General features: G+C 43.9%; 1 protein-coding gene across 4 annotated transcripts in view; it reads left to right on the forward strand.

Moving 5' to 3' along the window:
* HEPHL1 (hephaestin like 1) overlaps nucleotides 1-22494 on the forward strand; it is a 138138-nt gene that overhangs the window by 95255 nt on the left and 20389 nt on the right. For all 4 annotated transcript variants that reach the window (XM_030200195.1, XM_030200196.1, XM_030200198.1 and 1 more), the window contains exons 16-18: nucleotides 2471-2693; nucleotides 11092-11231; nucleotides 21966-22128. In XM_030200195.1, coding sequence (XP_030056055.1) covers nucleotides 2471-2693; nucleotides 11092-11231; nucleotides 21966-22128 — 526 coding nt within the window. The remainder of the gene's footprint in view (nucleotides 1-2470; nucleotides 2694-11091; nucleotides 11232-21965; nucleotides 22129-22494) is intronic.

Raw genomic sequence — 22494 nt, forward strand, 5'->3', positions numbered from 1 at the left:
ACCTCTGGCACTACAGAATGATATGAAGCTGCAGAAAGACCCCTCTCCAACTGTGGTGGAGATGGAGGAGATTCAAAGTCTACCTCTGCTAGACTTTCAACATGTCTGTTTTTAGCTACCAAGTCTGCTGTAATAACAGGGTGAGCCTGTTTCAGCAGATGAGCCTGGTGCAGTAATAAAATGAATTCAGGTGAAAACAGTACCTGAGAGTCTAAAGCAGAATCTGATATTTTATGGGCAGCTGTAGGAAAAGAAGTCAAAGCTTGAAGGCAGGTTAAATGGCTGAGGAGCAGAGAAATGGGTGTCAGAATCAGAGAGCTGCACAGGAATTCAATATGGCCGCTGAACCTGCAATGTAAGAAGAAGCTGAAACCAGTGAATGATGCGACATCGAAGAATCTTCCTCTGTACGGGAATCCAACTGAGCCACCATCAAATCTTATGGCCCCGATGCCGCCTGACTCAAACAATTAGCACAGTGCCCCAAAGCTGCCCTCTGTGCTTCACAGCGGGAGCAGCATTTAACTGTTTTAGCCGTCATGGAAAATAAAAGTAGAGTGAAACCATACCAAAGCAGGCACTCAACAGTAAAGAAATTTAAAGTGGTAATTGCTGATTGCAGGAAATCTGACTTCTGAAATCTGACTGCAATGTACCAGGCAGTTTCTCTGGTACATTTTTTTCCCCTCACATTCACTGACAGAAATACATTGAATCAACCCCCTCAAGCAGCAGGCAGCTGAGGAACAGAAAGCTTCTGTTCGCTTTGCCTTTTTTTTTTCTTGCGAGGAATGAGAATGAATTGGCAGAAAGGGAGGGTCGACCTGGCGTCACTAGATGTACCCCAAAGTGGGCACCTCAGACACTCTAAACACTCTCAAGCTCAACTGAATCAGGAGACCTAGAACAGGGGCAGTTTCACAGAAGAGACCAGGAGCTGCTAGGAGATCGTCCACCACCTGCTGGAGATAGAGAAATGCTGACTGACCTAGCTGCTCACCATCTTATATGGAATAGTTCAGTTTCATGTACTCTATCTCCATCTGCTGGTAGATGGACATAACCCACAATTTATGGTCTCATCTGTTGTTGTCAAGCGCCTTGAGCAACTGCTGCACATGTCCAGCTCATAGCACAACATTGAGACAGCATGAGAAAGGGATCAATCAGCCTTTGGGGTGGGGGGTTGGGACGGTGGGCAGCAATAAAACTCCAAAAGAGGAAATGGCACGGTTAAACTGATTCATATTGGCTGTGTATAGTATGTGATTTTTTCCTACTAGTTGGGCTTGTCATTTAATGTTAACACTATGTTTTTTGTACTAGAAGCTTTTCGTATCTTTTTGCATTTTTCTTGGTCACAGATATATGTATTGTACTTGTACGTTTCTCTTGACAATAAAAAAAAAAAGAGGATAATGCCTACATTGTATTCCGTATTTGTATATGTCTCCTTAGAGCCCAAGTTTAGCTGTGTTGTTGATGTATCTTTCAAAGGTAGGCATTGTTGTAGGTTGTAACCAGGCGCCTCTCTTGTGCAGCCAAGGATAGAACAATCTCCTCCAGCCACAGGCTCCCGGTACAATGAAGAAATAGATGTCCACCAGTAACTTCAATCTTAAGGACTTTTATTCCATGCAAGTTTCTAGTACACAGTTCCAACAGCAGCATGGCACATACCAGGATTTCAATACAGGCTTTCAGGCTCCAGCCTGGGCTCTTTATCCAGTGCACAATAAACAGTAATTCAATTCCCAAGACAAACAGTTCTTTCAGTTCATCATCACAGTTCAGTCACCAAGCAGCATTTTCTACCTTCTATCCTCTTTACCTTCAGGAGAGTTCAATATTTTAGGGACTCCTTCTACCCAAGGGTTTTCCCTTGCCTCAGCTTCACAGTGAATTCAATACTTTTGGGACTTCCTCTCACCCAAGGAATTTCACCTGCTTCAGTACTTTAGGGACCTCCCTGCCCAAGGGTTTTCAGCCTGCAACTGCTTCTCTCCTGAACTGAACTGCTGGGACTCCTTCCCACCTGCCTAATCAATCCCTGGCTTCAGCTACCACCATCAATCATTCTCCTTCCCTTAGCTTCCTCACACCCAAACCAGCTGAGTTAAGCATTAGACTAATGAGACCAATGATGAGCTCCTGCACACAGGGTTTCCTAACTCTCTTTCCGCCTAGTGGCAGCCACTCTACACAGCCTGCCAGCTTACACCCATGCCTTCCCTGATTGCAGCTAGGAGTCCAGTCCGGGTTCTTAATCTCCCCCTCTGGCTCCTTGCCTGCAATGCCTTCTGGGACTTGTATTTCACACTGAAACTGCCTTAACCCAACTATCCTGGAGGTGACTTTATCACAAGGTGTATCTGATATATATTTTTGCTAGCATTAGCCATTTCTTTTAAATAAAATATTTTACATTAATATTTGCAATAACATTTAAAAATGTCTTATGTGACTGCAGGATATGTACAGTGGTCTTGTTGGTCCATTAATAACCTGTAGAAGAGGAATATTGAACAGCACTGGATCGAGGAATGATGTGGCTCGAGAATTTGCTTTACTCTTTCTGGTGTTTGATGAAAGTAAATCCTGGTATTTGAATGAAAATATTGCAAACTATCTTCATAAGGATCCTGAGGATTTTGAGGAAACTGAAGAATTTACAGAAAGCAACCTACTCCATGGTGTGTATGTTGCCAGGTGTTCTATATTGGGCAAGATGGGTTTCCATTTTAGGTTACAAAAAATTACCTGTTTTTTCAGATCTGCCATTCAAGAAAAACTCATCTAGTCCAATTTTTTTCAGTGAGAAATTAATGTGTCTCTTGGTTCCCTATAAAAGTGTCAGCTTTGAAATGGTAAAACCTTGGTTTACTATTCAGTTCCTTGTAAGAAGCAGTCCTTCTGGTGACGGAGACATGGGTTAATGCCGTGTCAAGCACTGACAAACAGATGGAGGGCCATCAGGCTCCCAAGTCAAAAAGAGTAGGTGGATTAGTTGTGGTTATTCAGTTCCTGATTTAAAGCATTCAAGCAGTTTCTCAAGCTGAGAGATTTTGACAAAGATCTTAAAATCCTTAATGTCTATTTCTTGTGCCCTAGAGTTTGGTGGAAATTTTCCAAGCAAGAATGTTGCATGATGGAATATTTTTGAGGGAATTGTCCTATAAACCTGTTCTCTTTAGGGTGTTTTTGCATGAGATGGCAACATCTGGAAGGCAGGGAATCTGTTACAACTCACATGATGGGAACTGAATGGGTTCACACTTAATTGGAACTAAATCACCCTAGAGCTCATTGAGGGGCTTAGTTCCTCCACTGTCACTCAAAGGTACACTTCCTTTTCATTCAGCTAGACCAGTCCCACATCAGTGAGTTATATCTCCTAACCAGATAGAGGTAGAGAAACGCAGACAGTTTCCAGTGACACTACTGGTATAACAGCAGGTGCAGCCTAGAGCTAGTTGGTATTTTTTCTCTCTCTTCCTTTGTTTGGGAATGGTACATTGGATGTGACTGCATTCTGTCCTATCAATAATTGGCATTCATTTCCTAATTAGTTTATTAATTTTATTGTAAACCGCTTTGACCTGTTTTGCAGAAACGTTGATGTAGCAAAACTTTTAATAAACATAGACATATTTCTGTATTTCTCTACCTCCAGCATATGGTGTAGGTTGGAGTGGTGCATCTGTTCTTTTTTTTTTTTTTTGGTTTGCGGCCTAACTTCCACAGACCTGGGCAATGGTCGGTGTCTCCCTGGTTGTGTCTGTCTGACCAGTGCTTCTCTCAGGTTTGGTCTAGGTGCCATCTCCTGGTTAAGTTGGGGGTGTTTTAGCCTCCCAGGCTTGGGTTCCTTCCTGAGGACAGAGCCCTTCAAACAGGCCTTTCAAAGCCCCTGTCTCCCCCAACCTCTATTGTATCCCTCTCCCCTCTCTGGAGCCACTGGAGAAGAAAAAAGCATTGGAGTTTAGCTTCCTTGTTGCAGCTGATAAAGTTGTTCAAAAAAGAAATAATTTTTTTTCTTTAAGCGAAAGTGAATTCTATTAGGGAAAGACTCCAGGGAGAGGACCAGGCAGGGCTGTGGTCTCGGGACTGCAGTTGGGGGGGGGCCTTTCCCTCTGTCCTTGCAGCTGGAGTGAGTATCAGGGGAGGGCCGCAGCATGCCTGCATAGATTCGGGTCCAGATGCTCTAACTGCGGTGCAGGGTCATCAGGAACTGCTGCAGTTGGTACCAGGAGCCTTCTGGAGCTGGCATCACGGAGTGCAGACTCTGCAGGGCTCCTCCAACATTTAGCTCAACAGCCACAGACCCATGGTTTTTGGCATGGACCGCAGCCATCTGATTCTGGCCATGTGACTCCTATGGAAGACATGCCAAGCTGTCCCCCCTCCCCATGGAGGGTACAGGGAATGGTGTTCAAGGACCTTTGTACCTGGATCAGCCCTTTGCAGTCCTGGGGGCCATTTTCAAAGGGCTTGGTAGAGTCCCAGTGGCCTTGTGGGGAACAAATCTTCAGGGTATGGGTCCCAGGCACAAGACTGGAGCATCTCAGGGTTTTTCCCAAATAGGGTTTCTTCTACCTCCGTCTCCTCCCATACCTACTGCCCCCCCCCCCCCCCCCCGATGGACATGGGCTACTAGCTTTTCTGCTGGCATCAGAAGCAGGGTAGGATTCACTGGGATCATTGTCCTCAGCTAGCTCCGACTCCCTGTAGTCGGGTGAACTCTCTCCAGGGGACAGCCTGGACTCCCCAGTGGTATTTTGTTTCAGTGATCAGGTTGCAGGGGCCCTGCAGGTTTTCTTTGGTGACTCCTGTTGACATTAGAGGGGGGTTACACCATCCTTGTGGGGTACCATAATCTTGAAAAAATGTTTCCCCTTCAATGAACCCTTTTCAGTGGCACCCTAAGAAATCCCCTTCAAGGTGTGCCACTGCCAAATGACAGCACATTTGATGGACAACAGAGCCCAGGGATGGTGAGGGGAGGTTCCTCTGGACCGGAACCACTGCACAGAAAGATTCTCATTGAGATTCAAGTAGTCCCTTCCGGACTGGTTCTGGTAGATCAGCTCAATTGATTTGTCTGGGTGTGGACTCTTATAATATTAGATCAGTGGGTCTTGGAGGTCTTTTGCAGTGGCTGTGCCTTAGAATTCACGTCCCTAGTTTCCAGGGCCTTCATGGTATCCACTTGCCTGAGCTCCCCCCTCAAGCAAAGAATGGTGGAGGACATTCTAGTGTGCTTCCTTCAGCTGGGGATGGTTGAAGAGGTGCCCACAGTGAAGTGGGCACATGGCCACTACTCTGTTTTTTTTATAGTCCCCTAAAAGGGGAGCTTCTTCCATCTCATCCTAGATCTCCAGGGTGTCTATGCTGCCTTATGGGTTCCCTACTTTCACATGGAAATCCTCTGCTTGGTGATGACTTCAGTTTGCCCAGGGAGTTCCTCCTCTCCTTGGACCTGGCAGAAGCCTGCTTTAACATCTCAGACACTTTCAGGTCCATGCCCTCCCATTTGGGCTTACCATGGCGCTGCAGACCTTTTCCAAGGTTATGATGGTGGTTGTCCATGGTGGCTACCTTTCTCTGCAAGGAGAGGGTGTGGGTATATACTTACCTAGACGATTGTCTGATCCAAGGCAATTTGGAGGAGGGCTCTCGAATGGCGATGTCCCATGTCATCCAGCTCTTGGAGAGTATTGGTTGGATGGTCAATTATGTGAAAAGTCACAGTGACCCAACACAGAATATGGAATACCTGGGGGTTCACTTCCTCACTATCCTAGAATATGTCTGCATCTGCTTCTTTCCAAGCTTCACACCTGGAAAAGGGAGTTTTGCACCCAGATGGCACCCAGAGCATGAGATTGCTTGCAGCTTCTGGGATTGATGGTAGACACCATGGGTGCAGGATCACATGTACTCCCTTTTAGAGAGCTGTCTTGGCCTGCTGGAGTCCCAGGATTTTGAGGTCTTCCTCTGTCACTCTGTTACTCTCTCTCGGTTGGTGGAATCACTCAACTCATCTCCTTATAGGGGTTCCACTGATGGTTCCAGAGTGCTCCCTTTAGAGAGCTGTCTTGTCCTGCTGGAGTCCCAGGATTTTGAAGTCTTCCTCTGTCACTTGGTTACTCTCTTCGGTTGGTGGAATCACTCAACTCATCTCCTTATAGGGGTTCCACTGATGGTTCCAGAGTGAATGGTAGTCACCACTGATACGAACCTCTGGGGCTGGAGAGCTCATTGTTTTTAAAAAGGAGCTGATTAGGGCAAGAAGGGGGTATATTTGTTGTCTGGAGTGTGTGTTTGTGTATTCTATTGTGTTCTTTTATTTGTTTATACATCTATCTATCTATCTGTCTTTATTTATTTATTTGCTTACACACACCATTATGACCTTACCCAAGCCTAGCGATACATCAAGTATATGGAAAGCATAAGCATTGCCAGGCCAGTGTGCTTCAGGGCACCTGGTTGGCAGAAAAGGTCTCTTGGTTCATTAATCTTCTGGAGGCCAGGACAATCCACCTGGCACTTCAAGGGTTCTGCCCATCATTCAGGGGTACATGAGTGCAACAGTAGCACTGAAAGATTTGATGGTTGTGCAGCTGGGTGGAGGAACATTACTTGATAATCAGAAATACACATTGCTGGGGTAGACAATGTCCAAGTTCACCTCCTCAGCTGCCATGACCTGGACTGGGAGAGCGGGCCCTGAGCCACTCTACATGTCTTCTGGTTGTGGATCACTGGGGAAGACTGGATTTTAACCTGATGGCTCAAGATAATGCGCCTTTCTTTTTTAGTCACAGGTCTGTGAGGGCTCAGTGGGGCTCAATGCACTGACTCAGGAGTTCAGTTGCTGTTGTACATGCTCCTCCCCAGTCCCTAGTGGGACAGGTATTGTGCAGGATAGTGCAACACCCTTTCCTGGTAATTCTCATGGCACCAGATTGGCCGAGGCTTCCTTTGGTATGTAGATCTGATTCATCTACAACTGGAGGATTCTGTCTCCCTTCTGAGGGGGCAGGGCCTCCTCCACCAGGTTCCAGATATCATGGAGAATCCAGATCCCTTGAGAGGTGGTGTTTGAAGCATAAGGGGTACCTAGTGCTGGTGACTGAAACGCTCTTGCAGAATAAGGTAGCTTCCACCTCTCTAGCCTATGTACGGATTTGGCGAAGCTTGTGTTGTCTTGTGGACGGAAGGCACTCTCCCCATGGAAGGCTGAGGTTCCCTCCATTCTTTCCTTTCTCTATGATGGGTTCGACTGGACCCTGACCTTGAGTTCTGTTAGAGTTAAGTGGTGGCTCTAGCCTGCTACTGGAATCATCTGAGAGTTAAGTCCTTGATGGCCCTCCCTGACATAGGCCCTTGTGAACGGTTAAGCAGCTTTGTCTCCCAATGCGGCCAGTTCTGCTCCAAGGGGATCTTTCTCTGATCCTGAAGGCCCTGGCTAGGGCTCTGTTTGAGCCCCTGCAATTGGCCTCCATAAAAGATCTTTTTTTGAAGACAGACTTATTGGCTGAGATCCTTACTTATTCTTTTCTGATGATGCTGTTTCCTTGCATATGTTGCCTTCCTTTCTCCCAAAGGTGGTTACACCTTTTCAGTTGAACCAGGTAGTTTCCTTGCCTGCCTTTCTGAGCAAGTCCAGGAGGAGAACGGATCGTATGGATATTTGCTGATGATATCACAGTCCTGATACCAACCCCAGATGATATTTTGTAGTAAAATCTTATATAGAGAATTGTATTTCTAAAATTGTCACTCAGATGGCTGCTAACCGCCTAAAGCCAACTAGCAATAAAACAAACTTTCTTTTGATTGGATAAAATATGACAGCAGCACAAAATTGGTCCTTCATAATGAATGGTTGCTTATATAAGTTAGAATCCTCTTTGAAAATATTGGGTGTCACATTGGATCAGAACTTGACATGGGAGCCACAGGTAAATAGAATTGTAATCCGCTCTAAACCTTTTTAGGTGTGAGTGGAATAATAGGTTCCCGGTAAAGTAAAGTAAAGTAAGTGTTGCCTTTTGTCCCTGTTTCAGGGGCTGAACATGGGTGGCTTCTAAAGCGTCCGTTGCTCGATGGATTAAGCTGGCCATTGAGTCAGCCTACAGTTTTGTGAATAAAATCTGCAGGCCCATGTGACTGGACTTGGACCACTTCTAGGATGGAGGCCTGGGCTGTCTCCTTGGAGGACATTTGTCGAGCAACAATATGGTCCTCTCTCCATTCCTTCATGAATCATTCTAAGCTGGATCTATGGGCCAGCTTAGTTCTAAATTAATGGTTGTGTTTTACTGATCACAGGGGTTATTTTGGTAACAATTGTGTAAATAGTCTTAATGGTATTTATATTACTGTTGTTAATTTATTTCAGTGTTTTTATTATAATTTGTCAATTGTATTCCTCGCTATGCATGTTGACACAAAGTTCTACATGTTGTTTAAGGACATGTTTAAGAAGTTTTTAATTTTAATTTGTTTTATTCCTGTAATATTTGACATTTTTTGTGTATATGTGTTTATCTGTTCAGTTTTTAAATGCTTATTATTTAGTGTTTGTTCTTAATTTAACTTACGTCTAATTAAACAGTCGCTGCCCCTGAAGCAGTCTGTCATAGGCGAAATGTGGCCATCTTCTGTGATCCACTCTCTTTTCTGCAATTACGAACTATGGGATCCATTTGACTGTATTGTACTGATATTGCGTTTCTCTACCTCTCTCTACTGGTCAAGAGGATGTAACCCACTAGTGTGGACTTGTCTAGCAAGACTCAAGGAAAGAAATTAAGAATAAATTTCACCTTTTCTCTACCTTTTACTGATACTAAATTCACTTTAAAAAAAAAAGCATGTTGCCGCCAATTCTATAAAAGAACACATAGATTTAGGCACCTAGAGGGCACTTATGTGGAGCCTGATCTATAAAGGAAGGTGTCTACTTTCCTTTATAGAATACTAATGTAACCAGGTATATATGTGCTTAGGCACAAGCACTTATGCCAGCCATAGAAAGCTGGTTTAAATGCTTATGCCTAGTTCATGAGATATGTGCGTAACTTGTATTCTATAAATTATTCACATATATGTGAGTCCTGTCCATGTGAACTCCCGCCTGTAAAATATGCTTATAGCTGGGTTTTTGGCCTTTACCGTGTAAATGTTAGCACCCTCTTTATAGAATTACCCTCTACAAACCATCAGTATATTCCGCAATCAATCCATCAGTCAACGTTCTAACCATATGAATTAATTCACTGAGATAATTTCCAATATTTTATTTTCATTACATTACATAGAGTTCTTATTGACTGCAACAACTCAAAGGGTTCAAATTCGGTTCACAAAAAAAGAAAGACCAGGCAAACCCCACAAGCTAACAAATAGAAGATACAATTCCTTATGGCAATATTATTACAAAAAAAAAATTCCATATTATATTCAAAATTTTAAAGCTTTCCTAAAAAAAAAGCAAAATTTGAATCTTCTTGATGGCTAAAGGGATAGAATTCCAAATGACTGGTGCTTGATAAGAGATTAGCTGAAAATATAGTCTTAGGGCGTCTTTTACTAAGGCGCGCTCATGTTAGAGACACCAATGCTTTCCTATGGGCGTCTGTAACGTTTAGAGCGCCCACAATTTTAGCGTGTGCTAAAAACGTGAGCATGCCTTAGTAAAAGACACCCTTATATTTTAGATCATGAGGACTCGGGAAGTGTAGCTGAAAATTATCACGTAAACCCCTATTCCTATTGGACATCAGTACACAATTGGACAAATAAGCCAGAGCAGACCCATGAAGGATTTTAAATACTAATATGCACACCTTGAAAGAAACTCGTCTCGTGCCTCCACTGGCAACCAATGAAGGTCTATCAGCAAGGGAGAAACTGACACTTCTATGAGCAGAGTAAATCATGTGTGCTGTGGTATTTTGTACAGTTTGAATTCTTTTCTTCAGTTTTCTTTGACATCCAGCATATATATAATTACTGTAGTGTAAAATAGATAAAATTAGACTCTGAACTACAAGTCTAAAAGTATAGATATCAAGCATATTTCAAATCATCCTGCATTTTTTCATTAGAAAAAAAAACTTCTTAACTACAGAATTCACATGAGACTCTAACATTGATGATTCAGATAAAGTAATGCCCAAGATCTTTGTATTATCCTCAAATACAAAGTGCCTGCCAGCTGGTGTTAACAAATTACTGTTCCATATATCGTTTAATGACCCAGGAAAAGAAATTTGGTTTTATCTTTAAGTTTCAGAGCATGTGCGTTAACCCATGTTTCCAGGAGCAAAATACATTCGTTTATTCTAACTATTGTAGCATCTGTTCTACCAGCAACTGGTAGAAAAACTGTTATGTCATCAGTATAACTAAAGATCTTAAATCCTACCGAGCACATAATTGAACCAAGAGACGATGTCAGGATATTAAACAAAGTCTGCGAGAGACTTCTGGCACTTCACAACTTGCACACCAAGACTCAGAATGACTACCTTTAAATTTCTCTGTATAATTTCTTGCAGTAAGAAAACCCTCTAGCCATGTTAATACATTACCACCGATGCCTAGACTACCCAAAATGTTCAACATCAGTTTATGTTCCACCAGATCGAAAGCACTAGATAAGTCAAACTGCAAGATAATTGCCCTTTGTCTTTTGCTCAAGAATGATCTTCCCTCCAATATCATTGCTCCTAATACTGTTTCTGTACTGTGAATCTTCGAAAACCTGATTGCGAATCATGAAGTAGATCAAAATTTCACAACAACTTACATTATATATTCATTAATGGATAACAATGCTAGGTTTCACATGTGGCTCAATAAGTTCTGAAAACAGTATTTGCATTTTTTCAAAGAAGGATAGTTCATATATGATCGAATACTTCTATCTGCAAATTGTAACTTGCATCTTGTCTTGTTAAATCAGTTTTACATACCTGTATTTTTACGTTTCCAAACTGAAAGGTTAGAAATTTGCGGATGATGGAAGACCTTTGAAGTAATGTTGAATGTGACTTAATCTGGTTTTCACCCATGCAGCAATTAATGGGAAACTCTATGGCAACCTTCATGGGCTGAGGATGACTGAAGGTGAAAAGACCAACTGGTACCTGCTTGGTTTGGGGAATGAAATAGATATGCACACAGTACACTTCCATGCACAGAGCTTTCTCTTCAAGGTTGGATAAACTTTTTGCAATAACAAAATAACTCCTGAAACAACAGATTTTGTATTTGTGTGTGTATGTGATAATGTTAGGCTTTCAGTGAAAATAATGGATGCATTTCATAGTATAGACATTGCAGTAATCACATTTCAATTGCACATTTCAATAATTAGTTACAATACTATAGGAAGGGGTAAGCATTTTATTTCCCAAGTACAGGTCCAGATATAGCTGTAGACAAGCAATGGCAGTTACCTATTGTGCCATGAGTGGGGCACCTGCCTTAGGTGTAATTTGCCAGGCGTCACAGGGTCTCACTCACCCAGAAGTGCCAGTTCTGTCAGTGTCAGCTGCCTTCAGAGCAAGGGAAGGGAACTGAGGCTATGCTCCATAAAGGAATTCTGCATTTTTCTGATTGCCACCGAAGGCGGAACACTGAGCACATTCTGTGCTGGAGCCTAGACCCACTGCTATTAAATTGGGGTGACAAAAGACAAGGGTTGATGCTGCCTGCTGGGCAAAGGATGGGAGAAGAAAATTTCCCTTCTAAGCTACTGAATCTAGGTACGATGTTGACCAGTATGCCTAGATTAGAGTGCCATCCAGAGACTCAAATCACTGTTTGCCCTTGCTAGGGGTCACAGCTGCTGTTTTGAACCTAGTGTTAGTAGGGGCAGGAACAAGTGGGGATCGTTCCTCCCCCGAGTAATCGCTAGAACACAAGGGATTCTAAGAGGTAGGCCTATAGGAAGGTGGGAATCTTTAGGGGGGGGGGGGGGGCGGGAGCACTCTTCCCCTTTTGAGAAGCTCTGGCCTCTCCAAGATGGTGCCTGGTAGTATTCAGCCATGGGTTAATGGTAAGATGTCCTGGGCAGGAAATAATGCCATCTTTGAGCTGGCATTATTTTTCATGGAATAATGCTGCGTGTGGAGCTCAAGCTGTGTTTGATTTCTATAATAATGAGGGTTTTGCACACTTTGCATCTCGTTATTATGTCTCTTAGAGTTACTTAAACTAACATGCATTACAGTAACATAGCACACGGTATTGCTGTTTAACACGCATTAAAGAGGCAAGTATCATGGATTATTGCCATAACACTTTAGTCACTATCCCCTAACACCCAAATTCTATATATGGCGCCTTAAGTTGTGTGCACTAATGGCCATGCGGCCAAATTGCACGCACAACTTAATTGATTAACAAGCCAATCGGTGCTGATAATTGGTATATAACCGATTAGTGCCACTAATTGGCTTTAATTAGAATTTACTTGCCCAACCTTATAGGCATATTCTATAACATGGTGTGTGTAAATTCTAACGTGCAAAGCCAAAAGGAGACATGGCAATGAGCATGGAATGGGCGGGTTGTGGACGTTCCAAAAAACTATGTACACTGTTACGGAATACACCTGATCTGTGCCTAAGTTAGGTGCAGGTATTTAGGCTTAATTTTAGGTGGCCTAAAGGGGTGCAACTAAATTGGAGGAGCAAGAACGACACATGCGCATATGCTATAAAATGTGCCTAATTTTAGGCGTTTATAGAATAGCGCTATGCGTGTGATTTTATGATGCCGATATTTCAGGCACCATATACAGAATTTGGCCCTAAGTGGATGTATTCTAGCTGTATATCAAAGTGTTTGTGCTGCAAGATAAGGCACGGAGAATAAATGCAAATTAGTCCACATTTTTTTGATAACTTGTGGTGTACGGTTTCCCTTTGACACATAGACACATGTAGGATAATGAAAATAACATGCCTTGAGATACTTAAGAATTACTATAAAAAAATATCCATTCTGTAAATATGCAAGAAATGACAAACAGATGTGAGCCTCCTATGCACAGAGCCAGTTATCATTCCCTACCCCACCCAAAACTGTCCAGAATATCTTACTGCAGCATGGGAGAAAGGTTCAGCAGGCTATATATCTCCAAATGTTCAGGCAATGACATGCAGCTCAGAAACTGTGAAGACCTGAGGCCAGGCTTTGAGGCTCTGGTTTAAGTTTTTGCCATTTTAGAACAGATGAGGAAGAGAACATTGTGGTTATGAGCAGAATGGCATGAATCACTTTGTCTGATTGTCAGTGTCAAATTTCAGAGAGCAGAAATTAATACTGAAGTTACTAGAGTGGAGGTTTTTTTTCCTGTCCTTAGTAATGTTTTGAGAATAATACTGCATGTGTTGCTCAGTGACAGGAAGCAGAATATTCTTAGTCAATGATGTTGCCAGATTTAAGACCTGGTCAAAAAGCAGGGCTAAAAAAAAGGACGAACTAGTTTGAAAGTCAACTCAATCAGTTTTCTGAATAGCCGCAAGAAATAGAGTTTAAAAAAAAGAAGGCTCATGCCCCTAGATAAATGCAAAATAAATCCTTCAATAGAGATCTAACAATTAGGATCCAGACAGATAGCATACAAGATTTTTAAAAAAATTAGTACTGCAGCTCATACCAAACATGTATATATATAAAAGGCAAGACCATCTTCTATATATATAAAAGGCAAGACCAACGTTCTATGAAGCCTCCAGCCGGAAGTGTGAAGCGCCAGAGATATCCGGTTTCCCCATGAGTGAAGGAAAACAGCACAGCACGAAATCTCTCTCTCTGTAACAGTGAAGGACTCAGAGGGGGAGGGGAGAGAGATGCCCTCACTCTCTCTGTAACACAAACACAGAACAGCAGGAAACTTAACACTGAAGGACTGGACTCCAAGGGGGAGGGGGAGGGAGAGAGGGCAGAGGGCAGGGACACACACTCCCACATGCACACTCTGAAGTAGAGAGCTGCACGGCTTCCGTCCCCACGGGAATCCCGCGGAACCCGCGGGATTCCCGCAGGGACGGAGGCAGTTCCTGCGGGGTTCCCGCGGGGATGGAAGCAGTTCTGCGGGGTTCCCGCGGGGACGGAGGCAGTTCCTGTGGGGTTCCCGCGGGGATGGAACCAGTTCTGTGGGCTTCCCGTGAAAGTGTAAGCTGCACCTGCACCAGCCTCTCATCTACCGAATAACAATTTATTTGAGTGCTGTCTCCTCCTCCTCCTCCTCTTCTTCCTTGCTTTAACAGCATAAATGTGGAAAGTCTTCCATTAAGGAGGTGGTAGAGTCACAAATGATGACAGAATTCAAAAAGGCATGCTAACCTTAAATGGCTGCATGTGTGTGGATATGTCAAGTGACACTTAGATGGCGACTCTGGCTGTGATGAACTAGAGCTGATACCTGGCAGACTTGTATGGTCTGTGTCTCATACATGGCAATCTGGTGTAGGATGGACTGGAAAGGGCTTAGACAGCAACTTCAGTGGCTGGAACATGAGGACAGTGCTGGACAGACTTTTATGGTCTGTGTCCCACAATTGAGAACATGAATAGGCTGGAGTGGGCTTCGATGGCAACTCCACAGTTGGAACATAAGGATGGGGCCAGATAGACTTCTGTGGTCTTTGTTCCAGAAACATGAAAGAAAGACCATAATCAAGTATATAATATCACACTTGATTTAATGATGAATTGGTCATGAGTGTGTCTATTGGGCAGAGTGGATGGACCGTTCAGGTCTATTTGCTGTCACTTACTATGTTACTATTAATCCTCTTTGCTCCCAGGCTGGTGCACAGACCTCAGCTCTGACACAGGCACGAGAATCAGATGTCACCTGACCTACTGGCGCGTGCATGTGGCGACCTCTCAGCACACACTGCCAGTGAATCAGAGACAAATCTTACATGTGCGCACCAGAGTGTTCCAAGTTCCAACTTCCGTTCCTTCCTTGCTTACAGTGCTGTGGCTCAAATCCAGAGAGAGACTGAGGGAGCTGACTGGAACTTTCTTTTATGTACTATTAAATTCTTAAGGGAATCCTTCCACCACAGGCACATCAGAGATACAGCATCAGAAATACAATATAATGTTATAGCCCAAGCATGGAATATGGACTTGGGTCTAACATTGCCTGAAGAAATATACAGAACACACATTTTAACCATGAGAAGGTTAATGTGGGCACAGTCACACTGGGAGTTACAATATAAAATGGTACTACGCTGGTATATCCCGCCCAGAAGAGCTTTTCATATGGGAATATCGCCAGATGGCGCCTGCCCTAAGTGCGGGGGGGGGGAAGGTGCAACTTTAGGACACATGTTTTGGAAATGCCCACATATCCAACGTTTTTGGACACAAGTTACACAGCAAGTGAGTAGATGGTGGGCGACAAGTTGGAAACTGGACGCCAAACTGTTGTTTGGCCGACCAGCTTTGGGAAAACCAACACCAAAAGGTTTGAGAGACTTTGCTGTGCGGACTACTGTTATGGCAAAAAAGGTTATCCTCATAAAGTGGCTGTCTGCAGATGAACAAAGTGTCCAACAATGGCGAACACAAATGATAACATTATTGCGCCTGGAGAGAGTTGGAGTGGGAGACATATCATCAGCAGCAGGAAAGAAATTTAAAACACGATGGGCTCCGTTTTGGATGACTTTGTCCCCGGCGGCAAGAAGCCGCCTGTTGAACATTTGAACATTTTATTGATCTTAACAATGATAATCAGGTCTGTGGCAACCTTGAACTGGAAACAATAGGGGGAGGGGAGGTAGAGGAGGGGGGAGGGTGGGGGGGAGGGGGGGAAAAGGGAGGGGAGGGGGAGAAAAAGGGGGAAAAAATAATATGATGTTCCAGTTGTGTGAGTTCTGTTTATGTATAACTCAGTGATAACTTAATGGAGGATAAAACAGAAATGTTATGATTGTTTGGAAAGTTGAACATCAATAAAAATGATTGAACATAAATTCTTACGGGGATGGGTGGTGACGGGTTAAATTCTTGCGGGGATGGGTGGGGACGGGTTGGGATGGTTTAAATTTTTGCGGGGATGGGTGGGGATGAGTAAGATTCCAGTGGGGATGGGTGGGGACGGGTAAGATTCCAGCAGGGACGGGCGGGGATGGGTAAGATTTCTGTCCCCGTGCAACTCTCTACTCTGAAGAAAACCTTGCTAGCCCCCGTTTCATTTGCATCAGAAACGGGGCTTTTTTACTAGTGGTAGATAAAAGGGTCATATTATTGAGTCTCTAAATTCATATAAAACCTTATTTTACATAGAACATAGAGGTCAGAAGTGAGACATGCTCAATTCTAGTGGTATTTTATGCAGGGATCTGCAATCACAGAGCACAATTTAGGTACACAATTTAATTGAATAATTAACCAATTAGCTACGATAATTGGGCGCTAATAATCAGTTCTCTGAGTACATGCAGGTCAGTTGTATTTTTACAGCTGGGTAACGTCGGTGTGGACGCTGACTAGCGAAGTTATTATAGAACTTTCTAGCAGCATCCCACTGTGCATTCTTTGGTGCATTCCCGACTGACGCGTGAGCATGAGTCCCGCAGCCCTTGTTTTTCTGTGGATCAGGGAGGACGTGTCATCATGTTCTCCTCTTAGTACTACATCTCTAGTGCCTTCCCATGTGGGTATTTTTGTCCCTGTCGGTTATATTTTCCTTACTTCTAATTTTATTCTATTTCCCTTTTTATTTTTTGTAGTATTTCCTTTCTTTTTTGCAAGTTGCTAGCCCGTTTAGGCCAGAGTAGCAACCTCAATTTGAACTCTGCCCCTTTTTACTGTTCACAGTTAAGGAGTTTAATTTGGCCACAATTCTTGATGTCCAAGAAGACCTCAATGAGTTCAAAAGGTGCGCCCAATGTAATTGGGTGGTTTCCTTGACGGACTCGCACAGTTGGGGCATCAGGTGCCTTGGGCCTGACCATGAGCCTAACTCTTCTTCTCTCTGTTTGCAAATGCAGTTGAGGACACAGAGGGCACGGTAGGTTCAACAGGAGAGACTTTTTGGCTCCTTGAAGGCCAGTACATCGTCATTGGCACTGGAATTTTCGATTTCGATGGCAGCTAAGACTTCAACCACCACTGGGAGTGCACCAGCATCGAGACGGTCTCCACCTCTTTCAACATTGGGCACTGATAGTAGGCCCCGGGACTAGACAGTATCGGACCACACACCAAGAAGCATAAGTCCTCATCAACGCATGATGCTGGGAGCTCTGGGGCATCGGCAGCGCCAGTATCTGAGAAGCGCCGGCACTGGGAGGAGTGCTCTCCCTGTTTGGAACAGAGGTGCCGGTGCACAAGTCTCTGGGCAACCATGTCCCCGCTTCTGGTTTAGCACCAATGCCTTCTCAGGCTGCCTCTCTCCCGGCTCCCCCGCCTTTGCCGATGTCAACCTTTGATGAGCAGTTCCAATCCCTGTTCAGGGAGGAGCTGGCACAGATGCTCCAATTGCAATCCACTCAGGCATCAAGGGCGCTTGCGCCAATTGCGGATCAGCCCCAGATTCTTCCTGAGGCTCCATCCATGCCTGTGGAGAGATCCTTGACACTGGCACCTCAAAGATTGTCGACATTGACAAATGCAGTACCACTCTCGACGTTGGGGGAGGAAACTTCCCTGGAGTCCGAGGGTAGGGCTTTACGTCAGCGCTCTTTGGGGCATGGACATAGATCCACTAAGCCGAGGAAGGCACAGACTCACTTAGTCTAAGAGTACGATGAGGAGTCTAAATGGGACTCAGAAGAAGACCCTCATTACTTCTTGGAGGAGGAGTCTTATGGGATACCTTCTGATCCCTTCCCACCTCAATAAAGACATAAATCTCCACCTAAAGGTCTCTCTTTCACTGGCTTCAGCCATCCCATTTAAGTTGGAGATGGAGGAAAAACCAAGGGCAGAGATGTTATCTACGCTGGACAATGGACCACCTAAGGAAGGGGTCATGGTACCATTGTACCCTATCCTTAAAGATGCACTGATGAAGAACTAGGAATCTCGCCTCAGTGTAGGTTGCATCTAAGGAGGTGGATACGCAGTATCGTATTCAGAAGGCTCCCGTATTTGAGAGGATTCAGCTGCCTCGCTACTCATTGGTTGTTGAATCAGCTGTCAAAAGAGCTAGGAGCTTCAAGACTAATGCCTCCGCTCCTCTGGGTAGAGAGGCTCGGACACTAGACTCTGGAAGGAAAGCTTTTCAGGCCTTGATGCTCATTGCCTGTATTCAATCCTACCAGCTCTACACAAGCATGCACGATTCTTTTGACATTGTGTCTAGACTCTCCACCATGGGTGCAGGGATGTGCAGACTCTTATGGCTGTGTGTCTTACCGAGGAGACAGTTTTGGGGGGATAAAGTGGAGGAGTTTGCTGACCTCATAAAGAAACATAAGAATAGCCTCACTGGGTCAGACCAATGGTCCATCTAGCCCAGTATCCTGTTTCCAACAGTGGCCAAGCAAGGTCACAAGTATCTGGTAGAAACCCAAATAGTAGCAACATTCCACGCTACCAATCCCAGGGCAAGCAGTGACTTCCCTATGTCCGTCTCAATAGCAGACTATGGATGTTTCCTCCAGGAACGTGTCCAAACCTTTTTAAAACTCAGATACACTAACCGCTGTCACTACATCCTCTGGCAAATAGTTCCAGAGCTTAACTGTTCGTTGAGTGAAAAAATATTTCCTCCTATTTGTTTTAAAAGTATTTCCATGTTACTTCATTGAGTGTCCTCTAGTCTTTGTACTTTTGGAACAAGTAAAAAAATCTATTTACTTCTACTCATTCTACACCACTCAGGATTTTGTAGACCTCAATCGTTTCTTCCCTCAGCTGTCTCTTTTCCAAGCTGAAGAACCCTAAAAGTTTTAGCCTTTCCTCATATGAGAGGAGTTCCATCCCCTTTATCATTTTGGTTGCTCTTCTTTGAACCTTTTCCAATTCCACTATATCTTTTTTGAGATACGGTGACCAGACTGAACACAGTACTCAAGGTGAGGTCACACCATGGAGCGATACAGAGGCATTATAGTATTCTTGGTCTTATTTACCATCCCTTTCTTAACAATTCCTAGAATCCTGTTTGCTTTTTTGGCCACCGCTGCACACTGGCAGAAGATTTCAGTGTATTGTCTACAACTACTCCTAGATCTTTTTCATGGATGCTGATCCCCAAGATGGACCCTAGCATCAGGTAACTATGATTTGGATTGTTCTTCCCAATGTGCATCACTTTGCATTTGTCCACATTAAATTTCATCTGCCATTTGGATGCCCAGTCTTCCAATTTCCTAAGGTCTTCCTGCAATTTTTCACAGTCTGCATGTGTTTTAACATCCTTGAATAGTTTTGTGCTATCTGCAAATTTAATCACCTCACTTGTTTCGATTTCCAGATCATTTATGAATGTTAAATAGCACTGATTCCAGTACAGGTCCCTGTGGCACTCCACTTATTCACCATCCTCCATTGAAAGAAACGGCCATTTAACCCTACCCTCCAATTTCTGTCCAACAACCAGTTCCTAATCCACAGCAGGACATTGCCTCCTATCCGATGACTCTTTAATTTTCTCAGGAGTCTCTCATGAGGAACTTTGTCAAAAGCTTTCTGAAAAATTAGATACACTCCCCCCAATATTCAGCACTGTTTAACTGGTCAGAACGACTGCTGACCAGTTAAATAGCACTTAACCAGCTATCCACTGATATCCAGTGGGGGATAAGTGATTATCTCCTGCTGAACATCCCCAGCTAGCAGCTAGCCGATTATATTGCCGATATAACCGGCTATCCAACTATTTATAAACTGGGTTTTGCAGCCATATTTATCTGCATGAAAACCTGGTGTATCTTTGGCCAGTTTAAAGATAAACAGCTAAGTCTAAATATTGACCTTGCCAGGCTTGGCTGCAGTTCAAGGGCTCACCATCCCTGAATCCATGATAAAATCGTTCTACCAACATTTTTCCTAAAACCGCGTGCCCATCCTGGCGAGAGTGTTGCATAGGGGGGGGGGGGAGGGCTCAGCACACAAGGGAAGGGAGCTATGGTCTTGGGAGCAATTTAGGATGTCCACTGCAGTGCCCCCTAGGGTGCCCAATTCGTGTCCTGGCATGTCAGGGGGACCAGTGCAGTACGAATGCTGGCTCCTTCCACGACTAAATGTATTGGATTTGGTTGTCTTTGAGATGGGCGTCCTCGGTGTCCATTATCGGTGAAAACCGAGGTCACCCATCTCTAAGGTTGACCATCTCTAAGGTTGACCTAAATGTTGAGATTTGGGCGTCCCTGGCCATATTATCGAAACGAAAGATGGACGCCCATCTTGTTTCGATAATACAGGTTTCCCCGCCCCTTCGTGGCACCGTCCTTAGAGATGGGCACCCTTAGAGATGGTCGTCCCCGTTCGATTAAGCCCCTCCACATGATATACATGATTAAATCTGGTGTTATGGCATACTTTAAAGTGTATAGCATTGCAGAGCATGTATACCCGACACCTCTTTTTGACACTTGTTTGTGTTGTTTTTTCTGCTGTTTGAGTCATAATTCAATGGGCTAGTTGAAAAAGCAGGCAAAGACCCCACCAGTGCAGATTTCAAAAGCCATTTACCCAGGTAAATAGGCAGTCTGAAAATTGCCCACTCTTTCCTCAGATGCATAGGAATCAACAATACGTGTACTTTTATGCATGAGAAAAAGATGTTAGGCTGCATAAAAATACAGGTGAGGGTACTTTTTTTTTTCTGAGCAGTTTTCAAAGCAGAAGCCTCTTTATTGAACAGATGCAAAGTCCACGGAGTAAAGTGTTTACAGACTTTGCACCTGCCTGCACAATTTTGAATATAACCCCCTAACCCATATGGACCAAAAGGACCACAAACTTCCTACTATCAGAATTCAATTTTTTTCCCTTCCAGTATGACTTAACTATTTCAAAATTAAGGGGCCCTTTTACTAAGCCACGTAGGCGTCTACGTGCACCCAACGTGCATCAATTTTGAGTTACCGCCCAGCTACTGCGTGGCCCTTGCAGTAATTTCATTTTTGACGCATGTCCGCTACGCAAACATAGTAACATAGTAGATGACGGCAGAAAAAGACCTGCACGGTCCATCCAGTCTGCCCAACAAGATAAACTCATATGTGCTAGTTTTTGTGTATACCTTACCTTGATTTGTACCTGTCTTTTTCAGGGCACATACCGTATAAGTCTGCCCAGCACTATCCCCGCCTCCCAACCACCAGCCCCGCCTCCCACCACCGGCTCTGGCACAGACCGTATAAGTCTGCCCAGCACTATCCCGCCTCCCACCCAAGCCGGAAAATATTTTCTGGGTTCACGGGCAGTAATCGTCATTCTATGTGCGTAGACCATTACCGCGTGAGACCTTACCGCTAGGTCAGTGGCTGGCGGTAAGATCTCAGACCCAAAATGGATGCGCGACAATTTTCATTTTGCCGCACGTCCATTTTCGGCAAAAATTTTAAAAAGTCATTTTTTTCAGGTGCGCTGAAAAATGATTCTGCGTGCACCCAGAACATGCACTTATACTACCGCAGGCCATTTTATCAGCGCGCCTTTGTAAAAGGGCCCCTAAGCTAACTAGTGAAATTGCAGGACTTTTGTAAGTTTCATGCCTAGCTATTTCCAGAATGGAAAGAACATAATTCTTTCTCTGAAACTGGCGCTTACATTCAACTGGTTTGTCTGGGTAACTGTGGTAGATAAAAATTTAAATTGGCTGCCCTGCAGAACAATTAATTTGTGTTTGGATAACTTGCCGAGGGCCTGGCATAAAATGTGTGTGTGTATGGTGTTTATTTTTTTGTTTGTTTTTTTAACTATATCTTTATTCTTTGGTCTCGTTCTCCTTGCCATAGACACAGAAGGAACACAGAGCAGATGTCTATGACCTGTTTCCTGGAACATTTCAGACAGTAGAGCTCATAGCAGGCAACCCTGGAACATGGCTGCTGCACTGCCATGTGGCTGATCATATCCATGCTGGCATGGAAACAACTTTTACTGTCCACAGCAAACCAGGTATGTCATACTGACTTTTAAGACAAAATATGATGACATTCCAGCAAAGCCAGCCCTAGGCAAGTGACACGATGCACAGAGGGTATATATCACCCTTTGAAGATGCAAGGATTAGGAAAAAGAGTCCTAAGAGGGAAATTTTGTAACAGGGCACCTAGGTTAATAGTGCAGAAAAACGCTTATTTTTAGCTTATTTTATCAAGACAGGTGGAGGAGCATTTTTGATATGACATCTAAATTCGACTTTGGATGTTTTGCAGAAAATGTCCAAAAATCCATTAGCGAACATACCTCACCATTACCCCCTTATATTGTATGGGGAGCCCTCCAAAACCCAGCAAACACCTACTGTACCCCACTACAATA

The sequence above is a fragment of the Microcaecilia unicolor genome, chromosome 4, assembly GCF_901765095.1.
Source record: "Microcaecilia unicolor chromosome 4, aMicUni1.1, whole genome shotgun sequence".
Classification (NCBI taxonomy): domain Eukaryota; kingdom Metazoa; phylum Chordata; class Amphibia; order Gymnophiona; family Siphonopidae; genus Microcaecilia; species Microcaecilia unicolor.